The 23,446-nt window shown below is 47.8% G+C and overlaps 1 protein-coding gene across 2 annotated transcripts in view; it reads left to right on the top strand.

The window, feature by feature from the left end:
- The window catches only part of CHEK2 (checkpoint kinase 2), an 816,762-nt gene that overhangs the window by 98,259 nt on the left and 695,057 nt on the right, over window positions 1-23,446 (top strand). Inside the window, exon 3 of one of the 2 annotated variants that reach the window (XM_069619359.1) lies at window positions 13,533-13,657. In XM_069619359.1, the coding sequence (XP_069475460.1) occupies window positions 13,533-13,657 (125 nt within the window). Of the gene's footprint in view, window positions 1-13,532; window positions 13,658-14,825; window positions 14,998-23,446 lie in introns of those variants that run through there. The other variant, XM_069619360.1, reaches the window with a different exon arrangement.

A 23,446-nucleotide genomic window follows, 5' to 3' on the forward strand; every position in this document is an offset into this window, starting at 1 on the left:
GATGTTTCTAAAGGTCTTAGGTTTAAGTCAGAGTTGAAATTAACTCTCTAGCTATTAAATTGAGGAAGTTGTGCACGTTTGAATAAGAGGCGTTTTTAGAAAAATGGAACAGAAAATCAGTCTCAAAATGACAGGTTGATTTTATTTAAACTAGTTTTAATGGCTAAAAAACCTGTGAAGCTCCACAGTTAAACACGGCCGCTTGTAACCCTTCATGTGACGGATACCCCTTTTTCTTTATGGGGATTACTTTATTTAACCCAAATCACTAATGCCTTACGGTCTAGTAAAGCAGAATGAGGAGAAATCAGCGCGAACACTCGGAATCACAAGTAGGGTTGCAAGAATGTTTGACACTATTATAGGTTCTGAAGTTAAAGATGGGACAGGTGGTAGATTGGGATAGGACAAGGCAAGGCAAATATACTATGGTTTACTATGATTCCTATTGATACTTGCAGTCTAATTTAATATTTTGCACCGTCAAGGGCTCTGGTCATCACGGATCGGATCTAAGGACAGCAGGGCACTTCTGGCTGAAGTGGATCAGCGGACTGTCACCTCGGACTAGATTGGATAGGCCTTTCTGGTTGCTGGAAACTGTAGATCAGTGTGATGGCGAGTTGCAGCAGGCAAGCCTTTATGGTAGCAACCCAAACTGGATCAAAATTTCTTCCCTTAAGTTTTGGGATGGTTTCAGGATTTGGGCCTAGCTGAAAGAGTTTAGCAAATGCTGAGGCCTTTGCTTTGCAAAGAAATCTGGAATCGGGAACAAGATGGAGAATTCAGGAACAAGGCGCAATGCGAAAATCAGGATGGAGTCAGGAATCGGTCTGTGTCTGTGTGTTGTGAGGTTCCGTTATCTATCATTTCAAATGACATCACTCAGTTTATGGTAGGGGCACATTGGAATGGGTCAAAATATCCCACAGGTAGGACTGGCTCTCAATTTCTCCCTGGTAGGCCTCCCACCCCTGGCTGATGGGGGTGGGGGTTGTGGGGAGGGGCTTGGGGGGAGGTTCCAGTCCCCCGTTGACAAGGCCAGACTGTTGCTACCTTTTTTTAATATGGCCCAACATGTCGTACAGCTCAAATGATGGGGACCAGCTACCCTTTATTAACCAACTCGTAACTCCCACTAGGTTGAGCATAAAGATCCCAAAATAGTTAAATTCTGATTTTCGTGGCTAATAGGTTGGTTCCATTATAAATTAATGATTGTCCAAAAAGGTTTTATTACTTTATTAATGCATTTAAACATTATCTCCCCATCTAGCTGTAAGAGATGTGATGTTTAGATTTTGTTAAGTTCTTCATCTTTGACTGACAAGTCTCAGTGCTTGGGATTTATTTCCCCCTACAATGTTTCTCCTAAGAATCTCCTAATTGTTACTTCTCATCGCCTTGTTTCTTTGAATTATATTGTTAAACAAGTGAGGATGGTTGCCCTGACAAGGTTTTCTACATTTATTATGAACCAGCTTAGTTTTCTCTCTCACAAATGTTTTAAACTCAAGTGGCGAAAATGCCTCTGCTTTCCATTCATACAATCTGTCAAAGGCATGTTGGATTTTTTGATTAAATAAAAGAATGTAGTGTGGGTACAAAGAAATATGGTAATTCACAGAGGAGACAGTAGTTGCTGTAAGGTCAATCCTGTTCATAGTCTTGAGGAAAGCACTGGAATTGTGTGCACAGAATGTTATGATCACTTAAATTAGATTCTGATCTAGAAAAATGGATAGACTTGAAGAATGATTCAGATACAAATATGTAATCAATGCCAGATCCTGAAGCCCCCTCTATGCCATGTATTTTTATGGGACAGATCCCCTTCAATATTGTCGTTTAACCGATGGAATTTCCATTCTGACTGAGTTTGTAACCAATATCGGCCCATGGTTAATGTACATGGCCAATTCCTATTTAATGCAGACATTACCACATGTATAAAATCCAGAACTTCCAAATAATTAGAATTCAAATCTCCTGCCACTAAAACATTTCCTCCTTTTCTCCTATACATTTGAGAGCTGTTTAGAAATTAGTTTAAATCTGAACGAGACACCTTTCAATAAATAGTGTGGCAGTGCGCTTTATGTGGAGAGCTAACCTTCCAAAGTTTGAGTCATCAGTCACTTCAGAGCCCCAATATAGGATCAGATAATAAACTATTTGACGCAAAGCCTCCATAGCAGACAATATAAATTGTTTTTGAAGGGATCTCAATTGAAACTAAATCTTGTCTAGTGCAGCCTATGTATTCAACTAGCTCTTATATCTCTCAAAGGAATTGGACGGAGCGATGGCATCGCATGAAAAAGTGCATGTATGCTACTTTGATTTAACAAGACATCTAAGCCATTCGATAGTACAAACTACAGTATTAAACGCGACAATGTCTGCTCATTCTGAGTATAGACCCATCTCATGTCTGAAATCTTGTCCTTCGAGGGGACTGGATTGTTTTTCTCTGGGCACCGAGAATACAATTTTATTCCTTGATTCCAAGGGCGCAGTCTGGCTCCGGTGAACCAACTAAAACGTATTTTTTTTGTTGTGTTTTTATTTGTTGCTTTTTTAGCAGAATCTTTTTTCCCCCTTTTTTTACTTGTTACACTTGACCTTGGTGTGCCTCTACTGTAGAGGTGTTAGTCCTTGCTCCTAGAATAATAGGAGGATTCTCCGCCTGTCTCTACATGAACTTCTTTAAGAGGCAAAAATCTTAAACATTCTCTTAAAGTTTACGATTAGTCACAATATTATTCAGTTTTTTCTATTTATTGCACTTTTGTTTTGAATTTATTCATTTTACTATTAGTTTTTTTTCAGAAGTCGAGATAATCTCTTCTGTAGTCTCTACTGTAGATGTCTCAACCATCCTTGCTCCTTCCGCCAGAAGCTCTCGAGGGCAGGCATCCATAAATCCCACCATGGCATTATGATTCAATGGGGATTTGATATTTCTGCTGGAGGATTGTAGAATGCCAATTATTGCAATCTCACACTCAATGAGACGCTGGAAAATATGGGTCCTGAGAGTTCAATTTTGTTTCGATTTGAATTTGAAAAAGCAGTATAAGCTTCACTTCTAGACTAATATTGTCAAATATTACTATTCAAATGTACATTAAGTGTGGCTACAGAAGGGGCTCCTAATTCGTTAATAGCCTCCGACCACACTGATCTTCAAACGCTTTCTGATAATATTGAAGATAACGATGAAGATGTTGAGTGCAGTGAGGAGGAGGCAGTGGTGAGAAAACAAATTGCCAGCATGTCTGAAGGAGGGTCCAACTAACCAGTTAGTTGGCTAAATGTATGCCGTCCTCCAGGCCAATATCCCATCCCACATTATTTTCAGATGTTCATATTTAACAGCAAAAACTTTTTATTTTTGGTAGAATGTAATATTTACACCACATCGTAGATGAACCATGTGTTTGTCAAACACAAAAAGGTAGCCTTTTCACACATTGCGTTTTGTTGCAAGCCTTTCAAAATCCAAAGGCCGTTCTTCGAGGGGATTGGGTCCTCCGACGTATTCCATATCTATGACAGGTAATGTCCACAGCTGTGCTGCTTCGGAAAATCTTTGGCATCTGCGTCCTGCGTCGTCGACGTCTATGCGCCGTCCCCGAGGACCTCCGCCGACGTCACCCGATGTGATAAGTAGGACGCACGACGCCCATAGCCTCAGTTCCGTTTTTTCCGCGAACGTGTTCGCTTCGTGAAGCTCGGTACGCCTCGACTCGTTGGAGTTTGCTGTTTTCAATTCTCGGTTTGTTGAACCTGTTCGGTTTGTGAAGACCTGTCCGTGGCGATGTCTTTCTCATCTTCCACCCCGCGTCCGGGCTACAAGAACTGCGGGGACTGTGGGTCCAAGATGTCGGTCACGGACTTGCACGACGCCTGCCTCTGGTGCCTCGGGGAGGCCCACGATACGGACGACTGTGTCGACTGCCATTCGCTCACGGCAAAGGCCTTGCGGGAATGCAAGAAGCTGTTGGTAGGCCGGGCGTCTAAGCCCCGGAAGTCAAGGTCTGCGGGGCTTTCGACGGATGACTCGAGGGGTGACTCTCTGCGTCATCGTCGGAAGTCCAGTGGGTCTCTTTCCAGGAGTTGGTCTCGCCACTCCTCCACCTCTTCGAGGCATTCCCGGAAGCGCCGGCATAGGTCGCCTTCCCCATCCTCTTCCGAGGACTCCGCCCGTCGGCGGGTCGCTTATCCCTCCATGCAAGCAACACTGGAGGAATGGGCTTCCTTCGGGAAGCAGATACTAGCGATTCTTGAATCGCAGGGCACCGGTCCGGCTGCGCCTCCGAGTGGGGTCGGTCGGCACCGGTCGAGAGACACCGCCCGTATGCCTTTGGGGTCGGGTGGTCGGCACGGCTCGCGGGAGAGGTCCCGCTCGGACAAGGGTAGCCGTTCTCGCCATGCCCGTTCCAGGTCCCGGTCCTCGACGCGCTCGAGGCCGCGTGATCCTGTGCCGTCTTCGAAGAAGACGTCGACTCCTGTGGCGCCGAGGTCGTTGACGATTTCTCTCGAGGCTCAGCCTCCGAAGGGGGTCGGCGGCGCCTAGGTCGTCGAGAGACACGCTTGGAGCTCCGGCTTCGAGGCCTGTGTCGACACCGCCGATGCTGGCGGCGCTGCATCTGACGTCGACGCCTTTTCTGTCGACGTCGACTCGTTCGGTGCCCTCGACTCCTTTCGAGGTGGTGGTGTCGGAGGGGCCCCGTGGCACAGAGTTTGCCCCTAGAAAGGCTATGGTTAAGGTCAGGCACTGCTTTGGTCCACAGAGGTCTTCCTCTCCCCGCCTGGAGTACATTTCAGAGGGTGATGAAGGCTCTGATGGAGGCTTGGTTCTGGTTACGGTTCCAGATGACCTTATCTCGGGCCATAGCCAGTTTGATGACTTGAGGCAGTCGCTGCATGATGCCAGTGGACTGGACACCTCTCCGGAGGTGGAGTTTTGTCGGCCGGAGCCTGGCTCTCATGCCGATTCTTCATATCGGCGCCTTTTGTCTCGGGTTACCGAGTATTTGGGTTGGTCAGCTCCCCCAGGGGAGTTCGTTCAGGATGATCTCACGGGCATCCTTGATCTCGGTCCACCCACTGACCCGGTTTTGCCTTTTCATATGGCTCTGCAGAGAAGGGTGGCGGCGGCTTGGACTGCTCCGGAGAGTCTCCCGGCTGTGGGCAAGTCTTTGTCGCGAAAATACTGTCCAGCCAGTAGCGACCCCTGCTACTTGTCTAGGCACCCCACCCCGGAGAGTTTGGTGGTGCAGGCGGCTACGGCCCCGGCAAAGCATGCGTCGTATCCTACCATCCCTCCGGATAGGGACGACAAACGTTTTGACGGCTGGACGAAGAAAGTGTTTTCTTCAGGGGGTATGGCGCTTCAGGCGGCCGACTCCATATGTGCCTCGTCTCGTTTCACACACTCTCTGTGGAACTGTGTTGCATTAGCGGCTGATCATATTCCCGAAGGGGACGAAAGGGATGGTTTCCTTGCTATGGTTCAGGATGGCAAGGATGCTATGTGTGAGGCCGTTCAGTCGGGTTTGGACTTGGCGGATTGTGTCAGCCGGTCCATGGCGGCGAGCACCGTAATGCCAGGTTTGTGTGGTTGCGGAAGTCTGGGTTCGCTCCTGATGTGCAGTCTCGGCTCCTCAACATGCCTTTTGATGGTGAACCCCTTTTTGGCAGCAAGGCTGACGAGAGCCTTGAGAGGTTGCAGACCTCCAAAGCTGCAGCGAAATCGTTGGGCGCTGCAGTTCGCCAACCTCCGCCTTTTCGTCCTGGGGGACAGCAATGGAGGGGAGGTTCCTTTTGCTATTACTCGTCCTTCAGTAAAGCGAGAGGAGCTAGCAGTCAAAGTGGCCATCGTAAGATTGCCAGAGGTGGAAACAAAGGTACTCGAGGTGCCAAGGCCGCTCGGGCAGTTGCCTCTTTGCCCTCAGGCAACGCTGCAGCCGCTACCACTCAGTCATGAGGCCAGGTCCTATGGTTCGCCGGTTGGGGGAAGGCTGGCGCAGCATCTTGTAGAGTGGCAAGCCATTACTTCGGATGTGTGGGTTCTGGAGATCATAACCCGCGGCTACTATCTTCCTTTTCGGCAGAGGCCTCACGACAATCCACCAGGGAACCTCTTTGAAGAGTCCGGATCCACTCCTTGCGCAGGAAATTCAAGCCCTGCTTGAGAAAGGCGCCATAGAACTGGTGCCTGTAGCGGAGAGGAACAAAGGATGGTATTCCCTTTATTTTTTGATTTTGAAGAAAGACTGGGGATTGAGACCCATCATGGACTTGCGCGGTTTGAACAAGCTCCTCAGGAAGGACCAATTCAAGATGGTAACTCTTTCTCAAGTCCTCCAGGCCCTTCAACTTCAGGACTGGTTGGTGTCTCTTGACCTCAAGGATGCTTGCTTCCATGTGCCGATCCATCCCAAGCACAAGAAGTACCTGAGGTTCGCGGTTGGCGACTCGCACTTTCAGTTTCGGGTCCTGCCGTTCGGATTGACCTCCGCCCCGAGGGTTTTCACCAAGCTCATGGTGGTGGTGGCAGCGCATCTCAGGAAAGGGGGGGAGGGGGATTTGCGTCTACCCCTACCTGGACGATTGGTTGATCAGGGGGAGCTCTCCCGAGCAAGTCCTGGATCATCTGTCCGTCACCTGCCACTCCCTTCACAGGCTGGGCTTCTCCCTCAATTTAAAGAAGTCCCATTTCACACCAACGAAGCGGCTCCAGTACATCGGAGCAGTGCTCGACACGTCCCTGGGGCAGTATTTTCCTCCTCGGGTGAGGGCTCTTACATTCAGCAGATGGTGCACAAGTTTCAGCTTGCCCAGAATCTCCCAGCGTCCAAATTTTTGGGACTGCTCGGCCTCATGGCATCCTGCATTCTTCTGGTGCCAGAGGCTCGTCTGCGGATGAGATCTTGGCAGTGGGCACTCAAGCTCCACTGGTCTCAGTCCTCCGGCAGGCTGTCAGACCCTGTTCAGGTGCCGCCCTCGGTAGCCCGGGACCTTCTGTGGTGGGCCGTCGAGGGCAATCTGATGAAGGGGGCCCCATTTTGGCTTCCCTGGCCGGAGGTGACGATCGTGACGGACGCATCCCTCACGGGATGGGGAGCTCATGCCAACGAGTTGACAGTCAGCGGTCATTGGTCTCCGTCGGAGTCCAGACTCCATATCAATCTGTTGGAGCTGAGGGCCGTCAGGCTAGCCCTGAAGGCTTTTCTGCCGACTGTGCGCGGAAAGAGTGTCCTGATTCTAACGGACAACATGGTGGCCATGCACTACCTCAACAAAAAGGGGGGAGCAGGGTCACTTCCGCTGTGCAGGGAGGCGATGCAGCTCGGGTTCTGGGCCATCCAGCAGGAAGTTTCGATCTCGGCGGTTCATCTGGCCGGAGACGACAACGAGACGGCGGATGCTCTGAGCAGGCAGAGCACGATCTCTCACGAGTGGGAGCTTGCTCAGGAGATTCTCCTGGAGATCTTCGCCTTTTGGGGGACCCCTCAAGTGGATCTCTTCGCCTCCAGTGTCAACCGGAAGTGCGAAAGGTTTTGCTTGCGGGAATTTCCTCCAAAAGGAGCCTTAGGAGATGCGTTCGTGGTGGAGTGGTCATTCCCACTGCTGTACGCGTTTCCTCCAGTCCCCGTCATCCCGCAAGTGCTGCGGAGGTTCGGTTCCCGGATGATCCTCATTGATCTGGCGTGGGCCCGGAGGACGTGGTACCCGGACCTTCTAGACTTGTCCATCTGCCCTCCACGTCGTCTTCCCTACCGAGACGATCTGCTCTCACGGGAGGGGGGTCAGGTTCTCCATCCAGAGGTCAGATCCCTCAATCAGGAGCTTGGCTCCTGAAAGGTTGAGGTATAAGGATTGGGACCTCCCTGAAGACGTGATGGAGGTGTTGCTCTCGGCCAGGCAGCCGGCAACTAAGTCTCTGTACCGTTGCCGTTGGAGAAAGTTCTGCGACTGGTGCAGAGTTCAGAATGTGGATCCTTTTGAATGTGAAATTCCCATGGTTCTGTCTTTTTTGCTTTCTTTGGCCCAAAGGGGCTTGCAGGTGGGTACCATTAAAGGTTACCTGGCGGCGCTGTCCATATTTAAGCGCTCGTCTGAAGAGTGTTCCTATTTCAAAATTCCTTTAATTTCGCAGTTTCTGAAAGGGCTCACTAATGTGTTCCCTCCGTCACCTTTTTTGGTGCCAGGTTGGGATTTGAACCTTGTTCTTAAGTTTCTTATGGGTGCTCCGTTTGAGCCTTTACATTCTTGCCCTTTGAGGCTGCTGACTCTGAAAACTGTGTTTTTAGTTGCGGTTACTTCCGCTTGCAGAGTGAGTGAGTTACAGGCACTTTCAGTTAAGCCACCCTTCTCTGTGTTTCAGAAGGACAGGGTTGTTTGTCCTTCTTTTCTTCCGAAGGTGGTTTCGGATTTTCATTTGAGCCAGAAGGTTGTTCTTCCGATGTTCTATCCTCCTCCACATCCTGGTAAGGCAGAGGAGAGGCTCCATAGGCTTGATCCTAGGAGGGCGTTGAGCTTTTATATCTCGCGCATGTCCCAGGTCAGAGTGGACGATCAACTTTTCATTGGTTACGCTGGAAAGCGTTTGGGACAAGCTGTGACGAAACAGACTGTCTCGTTGGATTATTTTAGCTATCTCCGAGTGTTACCGCTTGGCGGGTAAGGACCCTCCAGCTGGCTTGCAGGCCCATTCTACCAGAGGAGCGGCTGCGTCTACTGCCCTGCAGAGGGGAGTTCCTATTCGTCACATCTGTGATGCTGCCACCTGGGCTTCAGTACATACTTTTGTACGTCACTATTCCCTCGATTCCATCAGAGGGCAAGATCTGGCCTTTGGCAAGGCAGTTTTCTATTCCACAATTTGATTGGGCATGCTAAATTTGTATTCTAAATTCTTTCCCACCTCCTTGCTTGGTACTGCTTTGGGAGTCTGTCATAGATATGGAATACGTCGGAGGACCCAATCCCCTCGAAGAACAAGTTACTTTCTTACCTGGTAACGTTCTTTCGATGGGATGGTCCGACGACGTATTCCATATCGCTCCCTCCCTGCCTTCCCCGCGGCAGAATTTCTTTTGCGATTGCAGCTTGCGTTCCGTAAGGCCTTGTGTATCTGACTGGCAGAAAACTGGTGGCACACGTTCTGGGAAAAAACTATGACTGAGGCTATGGGCGTCGTGCGTCCCACTTATCACATCGGGTGACGTCGGCCGTCGGAGGAGGTCCTCGGGACGGCGCATCGACGCAGGACGCAGACGCCAAAGATTTTCTGAAGCAGCACAGCTGTGGACATTACCTGTCATAGATATGGAATACGTCGTCGGACCATCCCATCGAAAGAACATTACCAGGTAAGAAAGTAACTTGTTCTTTTGGTGAATTGGATTCTGGTATTTGTAGTCTCCCAGTAAAGATGGAGGCAATAATGCCACAATTGTACAGTTTTCTTTCCCTAACATAGTTCTATAAAGATGTATGTTTGTATGGGTACCTTAATTGTGTACTTTTCAAGTTATCTTTATAAAGCAGAGTATTGTTGAAGGCCAGACATGGGGGTGAGGAGGGGAAATGAGAGGGAAAGTGTGTCCTGAATATTTGCCTAGGATTTGGCAAGAGAGAATGCAATCCTAGAGACTGGTGCGCTTATCATGATTTTGGCTGCTTTTCAGGGCACAAGTGAAGGATACATGTGGGTGGACAGTGTAACTTGTTTTCAGAGGAAACTCAGAACCCCTCTGTTCGCATGTTCTCAGTGCAGACGCTTACCCACAAGAAAACAAAAACTTGTCTCATATGGGGATTTGGTTTTCTAGGGAATATTTCACTACAGATTGCTGGGTTTAAAAGATGATCAACTTTTATACTTTGGCAGCAGATTTTTTAAACCTTTCCTCTCTGGTTCTTTTTCTGTTCTTTTTCTGTTCTGTTATTCTTAAGTTCAAGGCTCTTTTGTCTTGCACACATTCTTCTAGTGGGAAGGTCAATTGAATTACATTTGTATATTTCACTGTAAGATCTGTTCACTTACTGTGCGTATATTCATGGGTTGCCAGCTTTTGATTTGCGCTATGGGCATAAAAGTTCCTGCACATAGTGAAGCGAGAGGAGTCGTGCTCCTCCCCAGTCCTCCAGCAGCACATGTTGCAGCAGGAATAGGAAAAAAGCCATATGGTTTAAAGGAATGCATACACCTGTAACATTTCAGCAACAATCACCTAACCTGGTGAGTTGCCTTTGCAACATTCTTCTATAGTATCTCCTGATATTCCCGCACCCGGCAAACAGTTATGGCCTGCTCATCCCGTCCAATCAACCCTCAGGGGGTACATTAATGAGACTCACTTCTCATTTTGTAGTCAGCAGCTCTTGATACAGTTTTATCTGCATTGAGTTTTTCTTTTGAAAGTCAAAATAATCCTCATCTCCACCAACATGAGTGCTCCAGGGCTAATCCTTATATCACACTATGCCTTATCTGCTCAAATGAAAAGTCTCTAGAATGTGGACAGGTCGTTTTCACAAATTGGTCATCATGGGAAAAAAACAATGGGCAACAATGGGCAAAGAGTCCCTGAAAAAGTATTGCGTAATTAACTACAATAATTTTGACTTGTATTATTTTGATATTACTAGATTAACACATTCATCTTTATTGTCCAGGAAAGTGTTCAGAACATCTTGCTCTAAGACACATGCACGCAATGAAACAATAAAAGAATATTGGTGTGTGGGTTTGTTTATCCGTGATTTTTTTTGAAGGGGGCAAACAGTAAAACACATTCTTTTAAAAATTGAAAACACTGTAAAAACACCCCGCAAGTCAATAAAAAGAAAAAAAACATAAACAAGAAATCCTATATGTATATACAATAACCCACGTTTCTTTTGAGCCTGACCGCCCAAAGATACCAGTCACAACTCCAATCTCAGATGTTCCATTTTCTTAGAGGGGCCCAGTTTTACTATTGTTTTCCAAAATCTACTTGCCCATCTACACCGCCAATGGTCGGGGCTTCTAATCCCTAAAGAATGGCGGGACAAAAGCATTGACGGTATAACTTTACAATTACCTTTATCAAGTAGCCCACTGTCTGATTTGCACATGTATCAAAGAGTAGGATGAGCGGTTTAGCTTTCCTAGTTTTTATCCCATTCATATGGCGTAATCGGCAGACGCATTCACATATATATCTAAATATGGATTATGCATAATATACTCTATAGGTCCTTGGGATGTTGTAATAACTTACCTTTTATTTTTTGTTGTGACGAGCATTATCTTGGTTTTTTCTATTAATCTATAATTCATTCTGTTGAGCATACTTAGCAGAGCATAGATTTCTTTCCAGTGTAGGTATGGTCAAGTTCAAGTACCAGGTCGCCTGCATATAACACGCTAGAGACTCCACCATGGAGGGTGTGACTGAGCCCCTATCCTGAAACCTATTAAACAGCTTGGTCAGGTGAGGCACCAGTTGTGTGGAAAACATTTTATAGAATAATCAAAAACCTCCATGCTTCAATTAAGGAAAACTATGTAGCATAAACTTATCCGCCTGCGATGGCATGAGGGTTTTATCCATAATTGGTTTCCAGACAGAATTGAAGCCCCCACCCCCATGATAATATCCCCATCACAAAACTGCCCTAATTTAGGTATCGGGTCTGTGAAAAAACCTAGCATTTCAACTCGGTTTCGTTCTTACCTGTTTGAAACAATGCCATTGTATTGGGCACTAGTAATACCCGCCCTTTAGAGTATGCAACTACTGTTGTAGAATGCAGTTCCTGGAGTAGTAAACCAATAAATAAATCCAACTATGATTGGTGGGAAGGGGGCCCCTTTCCTTTTCAGGATCGTTCTATGGATGGAGTGTTTTTACCTCTTCTATGATATCGCACTTTGCCCCTGTCCTTAGCGTTTTGTTATTTTCTTTTTCTTGTACCTTATTTTTCTAGACTTCCCCTTCCCCTGTTGGCTGTGGACAGTGATTGTTCATTATAATCTGATCGACGCATGTGCGCCAGAAATCAGACTATGAGCCCCTTTGCTGTCTAAGGTAACTGGGACAAGGCCATTGGATTAAGGTCAGTAGATTTTTCAGGCACAGGCTGGAGTGGACAGTGAGATAGTAAATTGTCACAGGAGTTCCTATGCCCTTTGCCTGAGGTGGGCAAGACTGGAAGTACATTGCCATATGTCATTTTCACATAGATTGAGAAGACGGACTGAGATGTCTACGATGTGAGTAACATCTTTTGGGATAAACGTGCAGGAAGGCCTAGTATGAACATTCTCGATGTTTTGATTTTCATGTGATCGATGCTTTTTAAAGGGAACGGTCTGGAGGTTGAGTCAGGAGGAAATGGGTCAATGGTGCTGTTTGACTTGCAAGCCAACTAATTAACTTTCAGTTTGTACCAACTGAAAATGAGAATGCGAGTTGGATTGCTCGCACAGTTAAACTTGGAGCGAGCACTATATAAATAAAGCCTGTTCAACATTTGTTAGTTTGGCCTATGCAACAGAATTGATTTTACTTTTGCAGTAATTCCTTGGGCTGTGGACTGTACTGGCTGGTAATGGCCTGCAGCCAGAGTTAATGGGCCTTCGCTCGGGTAATGCATTTTTACAAGGGCAGTAGGCAGTTTCCATCCAGTGTCATTGAAGGCATTATTGCCATCAGCTCCTGCACCCATTAGGAGTGTGCTAATTTTGCTTTGGGTAAAAAAATTTGACATTGCAGTATTCTTTGGCGGAGGGGGAGCAATTGGTTGCCAGGGAAAATGGAAAAGATGCGATTTCATGTAACCTAACGCATGACAGTACAAACCGGTAGCTGGAACTAAACTAATAAGAAAGGAAGCCCAGAGATGTAGGTTGAGAGCAAGGATAGGAGGTTAAAACAGGACTGCTGGTGGGTGGTGGAGTATAAAAGGGAGGTGATATCCGGCTCTTGTGCTGTTGAGGGGCATTGGATGTATGTGGGCTATAATCTGTAGATAAAGCCTGCCTTCTGTGCTCCCTGATTGGTTCCCGCACAGTCGGAGGGTGCTAGTGCATGATGCGTAGCCCACAAGTAGCGTATGAGTTCATACTACATATGAAATCGCTGTGAGCTGCTCCACCACCAGAGTCAATGACTGGGTAGGTAGCCCCCCCCCAAACCCCCCCCCCATCCCCATCCCCCTGCATGTTGTGAAGTGCCTAGTTCACCTTTGGTTCTGGTGTGGTCACTTGCAGCTTTTTTTTGCTTTTATTTCCATTCATGCCCTAGTGGTCCAAAAAGCACTGATCCATAATGGAGCAGATGTTAGTTGTCTGCAGAAAGCATGTTAAAATCTTTAAGCATCAAAACATACATTCAAACCTATTTTTTTCTGCAGTGCTGTTTATTTTATAGTGCTCGTAGGATCGGAATGCAACTGCTAACACACTTGTGATTTAAAATGTGGTTATTTCTATTAAATGTGCTTGTTTGCATGTTGTGTTGCAGATTGTCTAAACAATGAGTACCTGTTTGGCCGAGACAAAATCTGTGACTACTGCTTCGATAAACCAGGGATCAATCAGACTGAAAAGTATAAAACCTACAGCAAGAAGCACTTTCGGATTTTTAGGGTAGGTTGTACAATAAAAAATGCGTTTAAAAAATAAACAAAAGGTTACAAAATAGCAGGTGTTTCCGATGTGGATACTTGTTGACCAATTGTCGTAATTTGGAATATTGAATAAGTATGCCTTTTCAATTTGCTCAAAAGATCAAACTATTGATTGAACTAGCCCACTGTCAGTGCAGAATTGTTAACGTATTAAATAGCAGGACGAATTGGATGCTGTTTCAACTGCGCCTTTCATTTTGGGAAAAGCTGTTCACCCGTCTCATCATACAGTGCCTCAGTCCTGCTAGAGTATACAAAGGCTGTAACACTGGCAGTTTGTGAAACATCCCAGAGAGGAAAACCCTCAAGGGCCAAAACATGTCCCAGAATGTGTAGAAAAATGAACAGGAAAACCCTTCAGATAAAAGCACAGAAACATAACCCAAAAGGAATCTCTACACCTGACCCTATTCTAATCCAATTAAAGGTAAGAAACAAGGTCCGTAAATGAAATAGGGTGCTGCCAGCGACATTAGGAAAGACACGAGCCATTGCAAGAGATACCTGGACGTTTTGCTCATGGCTTTTTAGTTTTGGCTGTTGGGTGGCTCTAAAAGTGCTACTTTTAAGCTGAAACTATTGTCGTTAAAATAAGAGCTTCAAATGGGGGCTTTGGGTGAGGATCTGTGATGCTTTTCAATGCAGAGGACAAAAGAGGATGGATTTGTGTTTGTGTCACACCCATCTCTAAGTGAAAGCTATATGATTTTCCTCCCATTCCCACCCATCTCACGGCAAACCACACCCCTTTTTGCCGGCAAGTGTATATTGTGCTGAATGTGTCAACCATTTTTACTTCCAAAATGGCAGCCATGTGTTAATTGTTAAATGTTATTTGACTTGCTTGCTTTAAAAAAATATGTACGAAAGATTTTAATTTATGTAATATATTTTTCTTTTTTTTTAATCAAAAATAAACGTATTGTTATAAATGAGCTTTGTTGGAAAATGGCTCTAAAATGCCCATGTACTTATTCGTAGGCGGTGTTCTAGTGTGTTGACATGTAAGCAGCACCTGATAGGTTGGCTGTATGTTAGTGATGTCAGTATGATGTGAATGGCTGTAGCGTATTAGCTTTTTTCAACAAGGCAGTCATTTTCTTTTGACGTCCTGGTTTGCGGCGGAGCTGGGCTCTATGGGCAATTTGCTGGTTCTCCTGGAAATTGTTTGGTGAAATCTTAGCAACCTGTTTAATGAGGGGCTCCTTGAAATCAACGCTGAGTTCTCTGAGGGGGAGGTTCCTGTCAGCAGCTGAAGCAGAGCTCCAGGTTGCAGAGGACGACCACCGGCACCGACAGGTGAGGAAGCGGAGAGGGGGCAAACTTGCGAAGACGACACCCAGCACCTGCATCAGCCCTGTTCATGTGCGAGGATACTGTGAAGCAGTAAACATGTTTTCACATGAGGACTGTGAAAACAATCAGTTTGGAAATAAAATGTTTTTTTCTGTTTAATGTGGATCGTGTTCGCGAACTGCAAGACATATTCACGTCGGCTATATGGCCTGCGAAGAATTGTGCGTCTGCAGAACTTAAAAATGGCTCCCGCGTTAATGCACCGTTGGGGAGACAAATTGGAAGAAAGAACGCAATGTTTTTTGTTGGGTTTCCAATTTCAGCCCGGAAAAATCAAGTCGTGATTCCCATTATGGTTTTTCATCCATCCGGCCGGCCGGCCGGCGCAATCTCACCCTAATCTCCCGCTGCCAGGATGCACATCTGAAAGGGGGCGGCGCCCTTCCTGCAGGCTTCTAAATATAGCTCTGCGGCAGCTGAGTGTGAACTGCAGCAGGTGGCTCCAGAGAGCATGTTAACAAACATTGTAACGATGGTGGTTTGCCAAAAACACGCGCCCTGCTATCCCACCTTGCTGAAAAAAAATATGCTTTAATATTTAAAAAAAATGCAATTGTACATTTGTCTTAAAAGTCCAGCATGGTTCTTAAATCGGGGGAAGGGGTTTGCAGCGTAGAGTCAGGCGCTGAAGTCCAAGGTGGGCGTTATTGTCTTTCGTCTCGTTCTTTCCTTCGGAGGTCACACAATGAAGCCAGAATGGGATGCCCAGGTCTCCAAGGCCACGGCATTCAGTGATGCCGGGGTGGCAACATTCGCAGGGCAGTTCCCAGGGTCATGCAGGCAGCAAGATAGCTCGGTGGGCTAAGAGTTTGCTTCAGAAGTCTGGGTTTGGCCTGCATTCACAGCTTTGATTTGTGACCTCTGAGTAGGCCATTCGATCTGAAATTAATATATTAGTAAGAATAGAATGGCGCCTATTAGAGCGCTTGGATGCGGAAGGAAGCGCTGAATAAAACGACTTGCTATTCTGGAAAACTTGCATATTCAGTAACTTGCCAATTCCTTTTCAGCCGGGGGCACACGCAAGACACATTGTGAAGGCAGGGGTTGTGTTCCCCCTTCCTCCCAAGAAAAGGACAGAACAGCGGCCAGATCACGGCTCCCGTATTTTGATCAAGCTCTGAAGCAACATCCTCTGGCTGGGCTATTTCTCCTGCCAAGTGCCAATATCTACACCGGGTGGGCTTTAGAGCTACTTGTGTGCACGGTCACAATCATTCTGGCAAGACTCGCAGCAGAATGGGTGATTGGGACGTGAGCAGACTGTCAGTGACTAATCCAAGCGGGTGACACGAAGGCCGGATATCTCTCTGGTACCCACTGCCAGCACAAGTTAACATGGAGCAAGGCCTGTCCCTTGGAACACTCGACACCTGAAGAATTTGCAGCCATCCCCATCTGTAAATTCTGATAGGCACTGGGGCAGTGACTTTTAGGTAGATCAATGGGGGGGAGAATGCGGTTACCTCATGTGTGGCTTGCTAGCTCCATTGCTTATGTAAAGGCCAGTGCTGGTCTATTGGCAGACTCTTGCCGGGTCCGAGATCCGGCATCAAATGTTTGGCCGGATCTCGGACCCTGGACTAAAGTGAAAGATGGTGAGCTAAAGAACCTGCGTAAGGCTCTCATAACCAGGACTAATGTTTGGCAGAGGGACTCCCAGGACCCCCTTGTTAATTTGCATAAGTTAAGTAACTGCGTCTCACCCTAGGTTACTAGGGGAAACCAGACGTGGACCCCTTGCTCACTATTCTTGGAGAGGCACAGATCCACCCTACGGATGAGGTCCAACCAGATCGAAACGCGTGTCTGGGGTTGCTGTTGGTACTCTTGTTCAGAGGAGAATTGCCTAGCATTTCGGTGCTGGTCTGCCCCACTGCAGGACAAGACTGATATGTTTTGGATATTTCTCCTCCGTGAAAGATGGTGAGCTAAAGAATCTGAGTAAGGCTCCCGTAACCAGGACTAATGTCTGGCAGTGGGACGAAGCTTCACCAAGCCCCCAGCTTTGACTAGGCAAGCTGGGGGATTGGAGGGGGGGAAATCAGTGATCTAATCCGCTATGCTCTGTGCTCCTTTCTCCAGCTATCATTTGTGTGTTTTTAGGCTGTATTTTCTCAGTCAGTTTTCTTTCTTCTGGCCTGAAAGCCGGGGGGGGGAGGTGCGCAACGAGCAAAGGAAAGCCATGGGTACCCCCCCACCTAGTGGGGGGAACCCCAACCCGCCCTGGAGACCCACCAGCTGAGGTGGAAGGGGTGCCAGCAGCTGGGAGGGGAAGGGGCGCCTTGCAAATGGGAGAGTGGGAAGAAAGGGGGGGAAGGCAGGGGTCAGAAGAACATTGGCCGATTACCGGGGCAAGGTGTGAGGGGTTGTCCACGGGGGAGACTGAGGGTTGGGAGGTAGGCACCTCGTTAAAAGGACCGGTTTGGGGGCGGGGGAGCAGCCCTCTTTGTTGGCTCACGTGGACGGCAAAAGTGAGTATAGTGGCAGAGGTACATGGTCCCTGGCCCTGTGGGTGGTGTCTGGCCCACACCACCCCTGGATTGGACCTTGTGAGCTCATTCCCACTCTGTCCATGGGCTTTTAATTAATTGCTCTGCGCAATATTATTTATTTAGTATGTGACATCGGTTGGAGGGTGTTTCAGTATGTGCCCTGGCCGCCATGGTCCGGTTCTACTACTCATGGCTATGCTGTATTCCAGGACCTCCCCCGCCTCCTCCTCTCACCTCCCCCAAAACCCACCCGGTCTCGCCCTGCCTCATCCCATTTCCTTTTCCCCATACCTTGCAGCATCTCCCTGATTGGCAGATGGTGTCCTCCTCTCTCTGAGCGCCAGCAGCAGCCCTCTTTCATCCACTTACATCAGGAGGCCCCGACAGCCTGGCCAGCATATATTTTACACACAGTTGGTTTTGGGGGTGTTCCGGTGGCTCTGGCATTTTCCCGTTTGTTGGCGATTATGCTATATGTTAATGCCATTTTCTGCTATGTGGTATATGATATGGCATTTATAACGCGCCTATACACAAGTGTTTCAAGGCGCGACGAGGCAAGGGGGGGGGGGGAAACAATGGGAGGACAAACAACGATTCTACTAGGCCAGGTGTCATTCAGATCGCGCAAGTGCATGGGAAGGGGGGGGGAAAGGAAAAGTGCACAGGGGGAAGGGAGAGGGAAAGTGCAGTACATGGTAAGTGGAATAAATATGACACATAAACAGCCAGCTGGTGGCAAGTGCAAGGAAGTGCAGACGTAAGTGCTAGTAAGGGGACTGAAAGGATACAGAAAAACGGTCCCCAAGTGCAGGGGTTGCCCGGGAGGCAGTGCAGGTGGGTAATTGACGGGGCCTGGGCCAGAGATCAAAAGGGTGGTCAGGTAGCCAGGGCAATTAGGGTTAGGAATTCAACAAGGGAGGGCAGGAGAGCAAGCAAAAGCAAAAAGGTTTTTGAGGTGTTTCCGGAACCGGAGATGGTTCTCCTCAAGTTTCAGGGAGGCAGGAAGGCTGTTCCAGAGAGAGGCCCCTGCTGAAGAGTGATCTGCCACCAACTCGTTGCTTGGAGAAACGACTGACCCTAAGGGAGTTGGAGGCAGATGAGCGAAGAGCTCGAGAAGGGAGATATTTAGGTAGAGAGAGTTGAAAGTATTTTGGTTCCAGACCACAGAAGACCTTGTGTACAGTGCAGAGGGTTTTGAACTTAATCCTCGCTGCCACTGGGAGCCAGTGCAGAGATTTCAGTCCTGGAGAGATACGATCCCTGGGCTTGAGGCCAAGGAAAAGCCTTGCAGTCCTGTTCTGGATAAGTTGCAGAGGGCGGAGAGTAGAGGCAGGCAGAGTTAGATAGAGGCTGTTACAGTAGTCCAGCTTGGAGAGGACCAGGGCTCTGGAGACGGTGAGCTTCTGGAGGAAGAATGCCTCTAAGGAGGTGCAGCTGTTAGAGTGACTTCTTGGAGACGTCAGAGATGTGAGGGGAGAAGGAGAGTGCAGAGTCGAAGATAACCCCGAGGTTTTTAGCCGTGCAGGTGGGAGTGGGAGGAGGGCCAAGAGAGGCCGGTCAGAGAGCTGCAGGGAAGGAGGGAGTGGGTGTGCCGATGAGTAGAATCTCAGTCTTACTGGCATTAAGGCAGAGGTCGTTGGCGGCACACCATTCCTGAATGGCAGACAGTCAGAGATGAGGGAAGGAGAGGAGGCTGCTGAGGGTAGCCTGAAAATGAGCTGGGTATCATCAGCATAGCACTGAAAGTTGGGACAGAGAGTGGCGATGCGGTGGGCAAGGAGTGCCAGGTATTGGTTGAACAGCCAGGGGGAGAGGTTAGATCCCTGGGGGAAACCACAGATAGAGAAAAAGATGTTGGAAAGGAAGGACCCAAGTTGGACCTGGGAGGGTTGGTGAGAGAGGAAAGAAGTCAGCCACGCCAGAGCCTGACCAGTGATACCCAGGTTATCACGGAGACGGTTGCGCAGGATGGCATGGTTGACCGTGTCAAAGGCAGAAGAGAGATCAAGCAAGATGAGAACGCAAGGGGGGTTTGAGTCGAGGTTGGTGAGCAGGTCTTCACGGATATTCAGGAGAGCAGTTTCGGTACTTCTGTCAGCTCTGAAGCCAGACTGATTGTCATGAAGACAATCAACAGATTCAGTGTGGAGATTGAGCTGGGAGATGGCCAGTTTCTCCAGGAGCTTGCCCAGGAAGGGGGTGATGGAGATGGAGGGTTCTATGGTGACGGAGGTTATTCTCTGCATCACTTTTAATCCGACAAGGAGTGATAAACCGAACTGTCCAATATCCCCATCACACAGGCACACTGCAAATAGGTAGGTTATGCAAAAGTAGTGGCTTGCCTGCGCATATATCATGTATGTAGGTACATGTCTGTCGCTCCAGAACAGTGGAACCAGTGTCGTCAGTGGGGGCTGTGTATCTTTAGTTTCATCACCAACTGGGCGTCATGTAGCTTATTGGGGGTTCTATTCCTCAATCTATTCAACTATTGCGGCATGCAGAAATAAAAATGTCAAAAAGGCAATGTGGCACCAAAGGAGTCCTGCTGCCCCCACTCCCCCATTGCGATGGCCTGGGACAAAAGCAGGGTTTGCAGTGCCATGGAGCTCCCTCCACCCTCCCCGTCTCATATTTTAGGGGTGGGAAGTTTGGGCCTGAACATTGCCAGATTGAAGGGCCGGAAGTCTGATTGCAGCCCTGGAATGTGGGAATGTGGGGCACTCAAGGGGAGGGGCGGGGTCTAGAATTATCAAAAGTGATTCGGGGGGGGGGGGGGCAGGGTAGGTGTGTTGCTTTTGCTTGGCCATGTGAGGGGAAAACTTAGGTTTTCCCACCCCCCTGGCAAGACAAGGTATAGACAGGCAATAAATCACACATAGACTAATCGTTATAATAAAACAAATGGCTCCTTACAGGTCCTTTATTCACACAATATATGTATATATGAAATTGGCATATATAAACAAACATACACTTAAATATATAGATACAAAGGAAGTCATTGTTAGTAAGGAAGCAGAAGACCCCTTCATCTTGGCCACTACAACACTGCTTAGTCCCTCAGCAGGTAGGCGAAGAGATCACTCGTGCTAGCGGGGTCTGAGGCGGAGCGTCCTCCCTCTCAGCGAGACTTCATCACCCGGGGATCCAAATTCTGACTGACTTTACCACGTAATGTGCTCTACATTATGGGGGCATTTCCCCACCCTTCTTAGTTGTGCCTGCCCTCTGCTGAAGAGCAGATCACAAGCCGAGGGGACAGAGGGTGAAAAAACCCAGCGCCCCTCTCCTCACATTCATTCCCAGAACCCCTTATGCACCTGCAGGATGCTCCGACTCCCTCCCCGTATTCGTCCTTCAGTGGACAATACAATAACTATTCTCCACAGTAAGTCCGTTCAGCAATAATATTTATGTAGCTATGTGGCCTTGCCCTGCTTTCACTACTGAAATGCTCGTTTATTTTCCGAGGCTCGCTGTGACACAGGCTTTATTACCGTGATGGGAGAGGAGTGTCCAAAATGGCTGTGCACCGACGCCATGTTGTTCTAGCTTGCATTTCACAAAAGCATTAGAGTAAGGGGAAGGAATAGGAGCGGCAGCACCCTAAAGATAGATACACATACACAGTGATTTACATAATTTAAGTGGAGAGGTACGTTCACAAAACCTACGATGACTGTTTTACAGATACAAAATTACACCATTAAGTGCCACTGCGGGTAGAGGGGGATAGGGCAAGGTTGGGAGGAGGTGAGGCATGCAGGGGTTGTAGTCCGGGGAAGAATACATGGCATATTGGAAGCATCTAACTTTGTTACGCATTCGAATGAGACTATTATGGTCCAATGATTAAAACAGTTGTATCTTTCCTTCACGTCGGAAACCACATACTTAAGGAGGGCTTTGAGAATAATTCTTCCCCACTGTAAAAAAGGCATGGCATCAGAGTAAGACAGACAGAAGTGATCACAGTTCATGGGTGTTTTTTATTGTACTGTAAAAGGGGTGAGATAAACGCCTAATCTAAACCTTAATCTAAGATGGGAGCAAGCTACGACCATCAAATAATCTGTTAACCTTCACGTAGGGTTAAGAGTGATTACTCTTCACCCTTGGATCCCCCTCAGCCGGGCTCCGATCCTCCTCTTAGTGGTTAACCTCCTTTGATCGTGGTTCAGAACAATCATTCACTGTGGACATCCCTCAGTCTGGTTCATACTTGTCATCACAGTGTTGTTCAGTTAGCTTCTTTACACTTTTCTCCTGACCTCCCTCAGTCAGGTTCACCATTGTCTTTCAATCAAGTTCCTTATTTTTAATATTCAAAAGGCTCAATGTCTTTTTAAAAAACTGCCTTTTTGTTAGGTCCCCCTCATCCGGGCTCAGAACTTTCATTGCACTTTCCAACTTTAAACACACTTCCAAAGGGTGATCACGTCTCGCTGGGTTACTTTGTTAGCCTATGGCAAGGGCGTGTTTATTTACAATAACCAGTTTGCATGGCGTTCCCCTCCGCTGTGCGCAAACGCCTGTCTCACAATTCCCTCAGTCGGGTTCATACTTTCCACAGTTCACAATTTCTACAACGTACCAAGGACTTTCCATTGTACAAGGTGTTTGGCTTGACCCTTGTATGACCAGCTTGACACCTCACGCTGGCCTTCTCTATGGCCTCTTGCTACTTGTAGTTCCACTATCTTTCGGTTCAATACTTTCCTTGCTCAAGGGAGGGACACCAGCCAGAGACCTTCGAATGAGCACCCACGTTGCGTGGGATCACTTTCTCTGGTACCAAGTTCATTCACAAAAGACCTCTGTCTCTTGATCTTCTTAAAGTTGCCACTGCAACCTTGATTCTAACACAGTCCGGCCCACTATCGGGTTCTTCCGACTCATTGGCTGTGCTGAACTCATTGGTGTTCCTTTTGCCAATGGAGTCAGACGGTACCACAATGGCAACCGCGTCTTCCCGCTCTGGCTATCGGTGAGGGAGGATTCCATGTACCGCTCACCTCAGTCACACCATTTTCCAGCTGTGATTCCCAGTCTTATGTTTCTTTTGTCAGATGCTTCGCAGGTCTGGTTTGGCAAGTGCAACTTCCTCCTTCACGACCTTTCAGGCCTCGCCGCCTTGCTCCTCCGTTTGAACTGCTGTCCTAGAATAGTGTTTTCTCGTGCATTCGGCATTGCTCAAAGTGTACTTTTGTGCTTGGCCATTTATCTCAGTGGGGAAGGGTAAGCACAGTAAGGGCAGTCAGGTGTGTGTAGTTGTCGGCAATTGCCTGACTGCCTGATCCCTGTGTTGGGACATGTCAGGTAAACCGTTCTATTAGTCCGTTATCGCTCACTGGGTGAGAACGTGTTTGTGTTCGAAAAGGGGGCGGAAGGGTAGAGTTTCTAAGTATCCTGCTGGACAGGATGGGGGAAAAGGTATCATAAGGAAGGGGATTCCGCATCTCACCCTTCGTTGACCCACTTCAGCTCCCCGAAGACCTCCCCCCCCCCCCCCCATCCAGGTGATCCTCCTGCACTGGTCCAACCCCAGGAACTGGATCCAGTAGTGATTGCTGTGTCCTGGCCACCTGGATGACAGATCCCCCGGGGATTAGTAAGTGAGACACCTTAAGGTGTCTCGCACCACCCCTCCGATCACTCCATTGTCATGCATGTACAGACCCCCTCCCCCACCCATCATGACGCCTTAAGAGTGCATGTATTGGAACAGTCACCATTTTAATAGCACATTGGATTTAATTGGACAAATAAAATGACAGTGGGACATAGCCGGATGAAAGGGGTCTGAATGGTGGATAAAATAAATAAAAATCTCCCCATGTTACTGCAAAAAGGTACACTTCAATGTGTACTGCAAGTGAGGCTATTTT

Source organism: Ambystoma mexicanum, chromosome 10 (assembly GCF_040938575.1).
Source record: "Ambystoma mexicanum isolate Mex_15411 chromosome 10, UKY_AmexF1_1, whole genome shotgun sequence".
Classification (NCBI taxonomy): Eukaryota; Metazoa; Chordata; class Amphibia; order Caudata; family Ambystomatidae; genus Ambystoma; species Ambystoma mexicanum.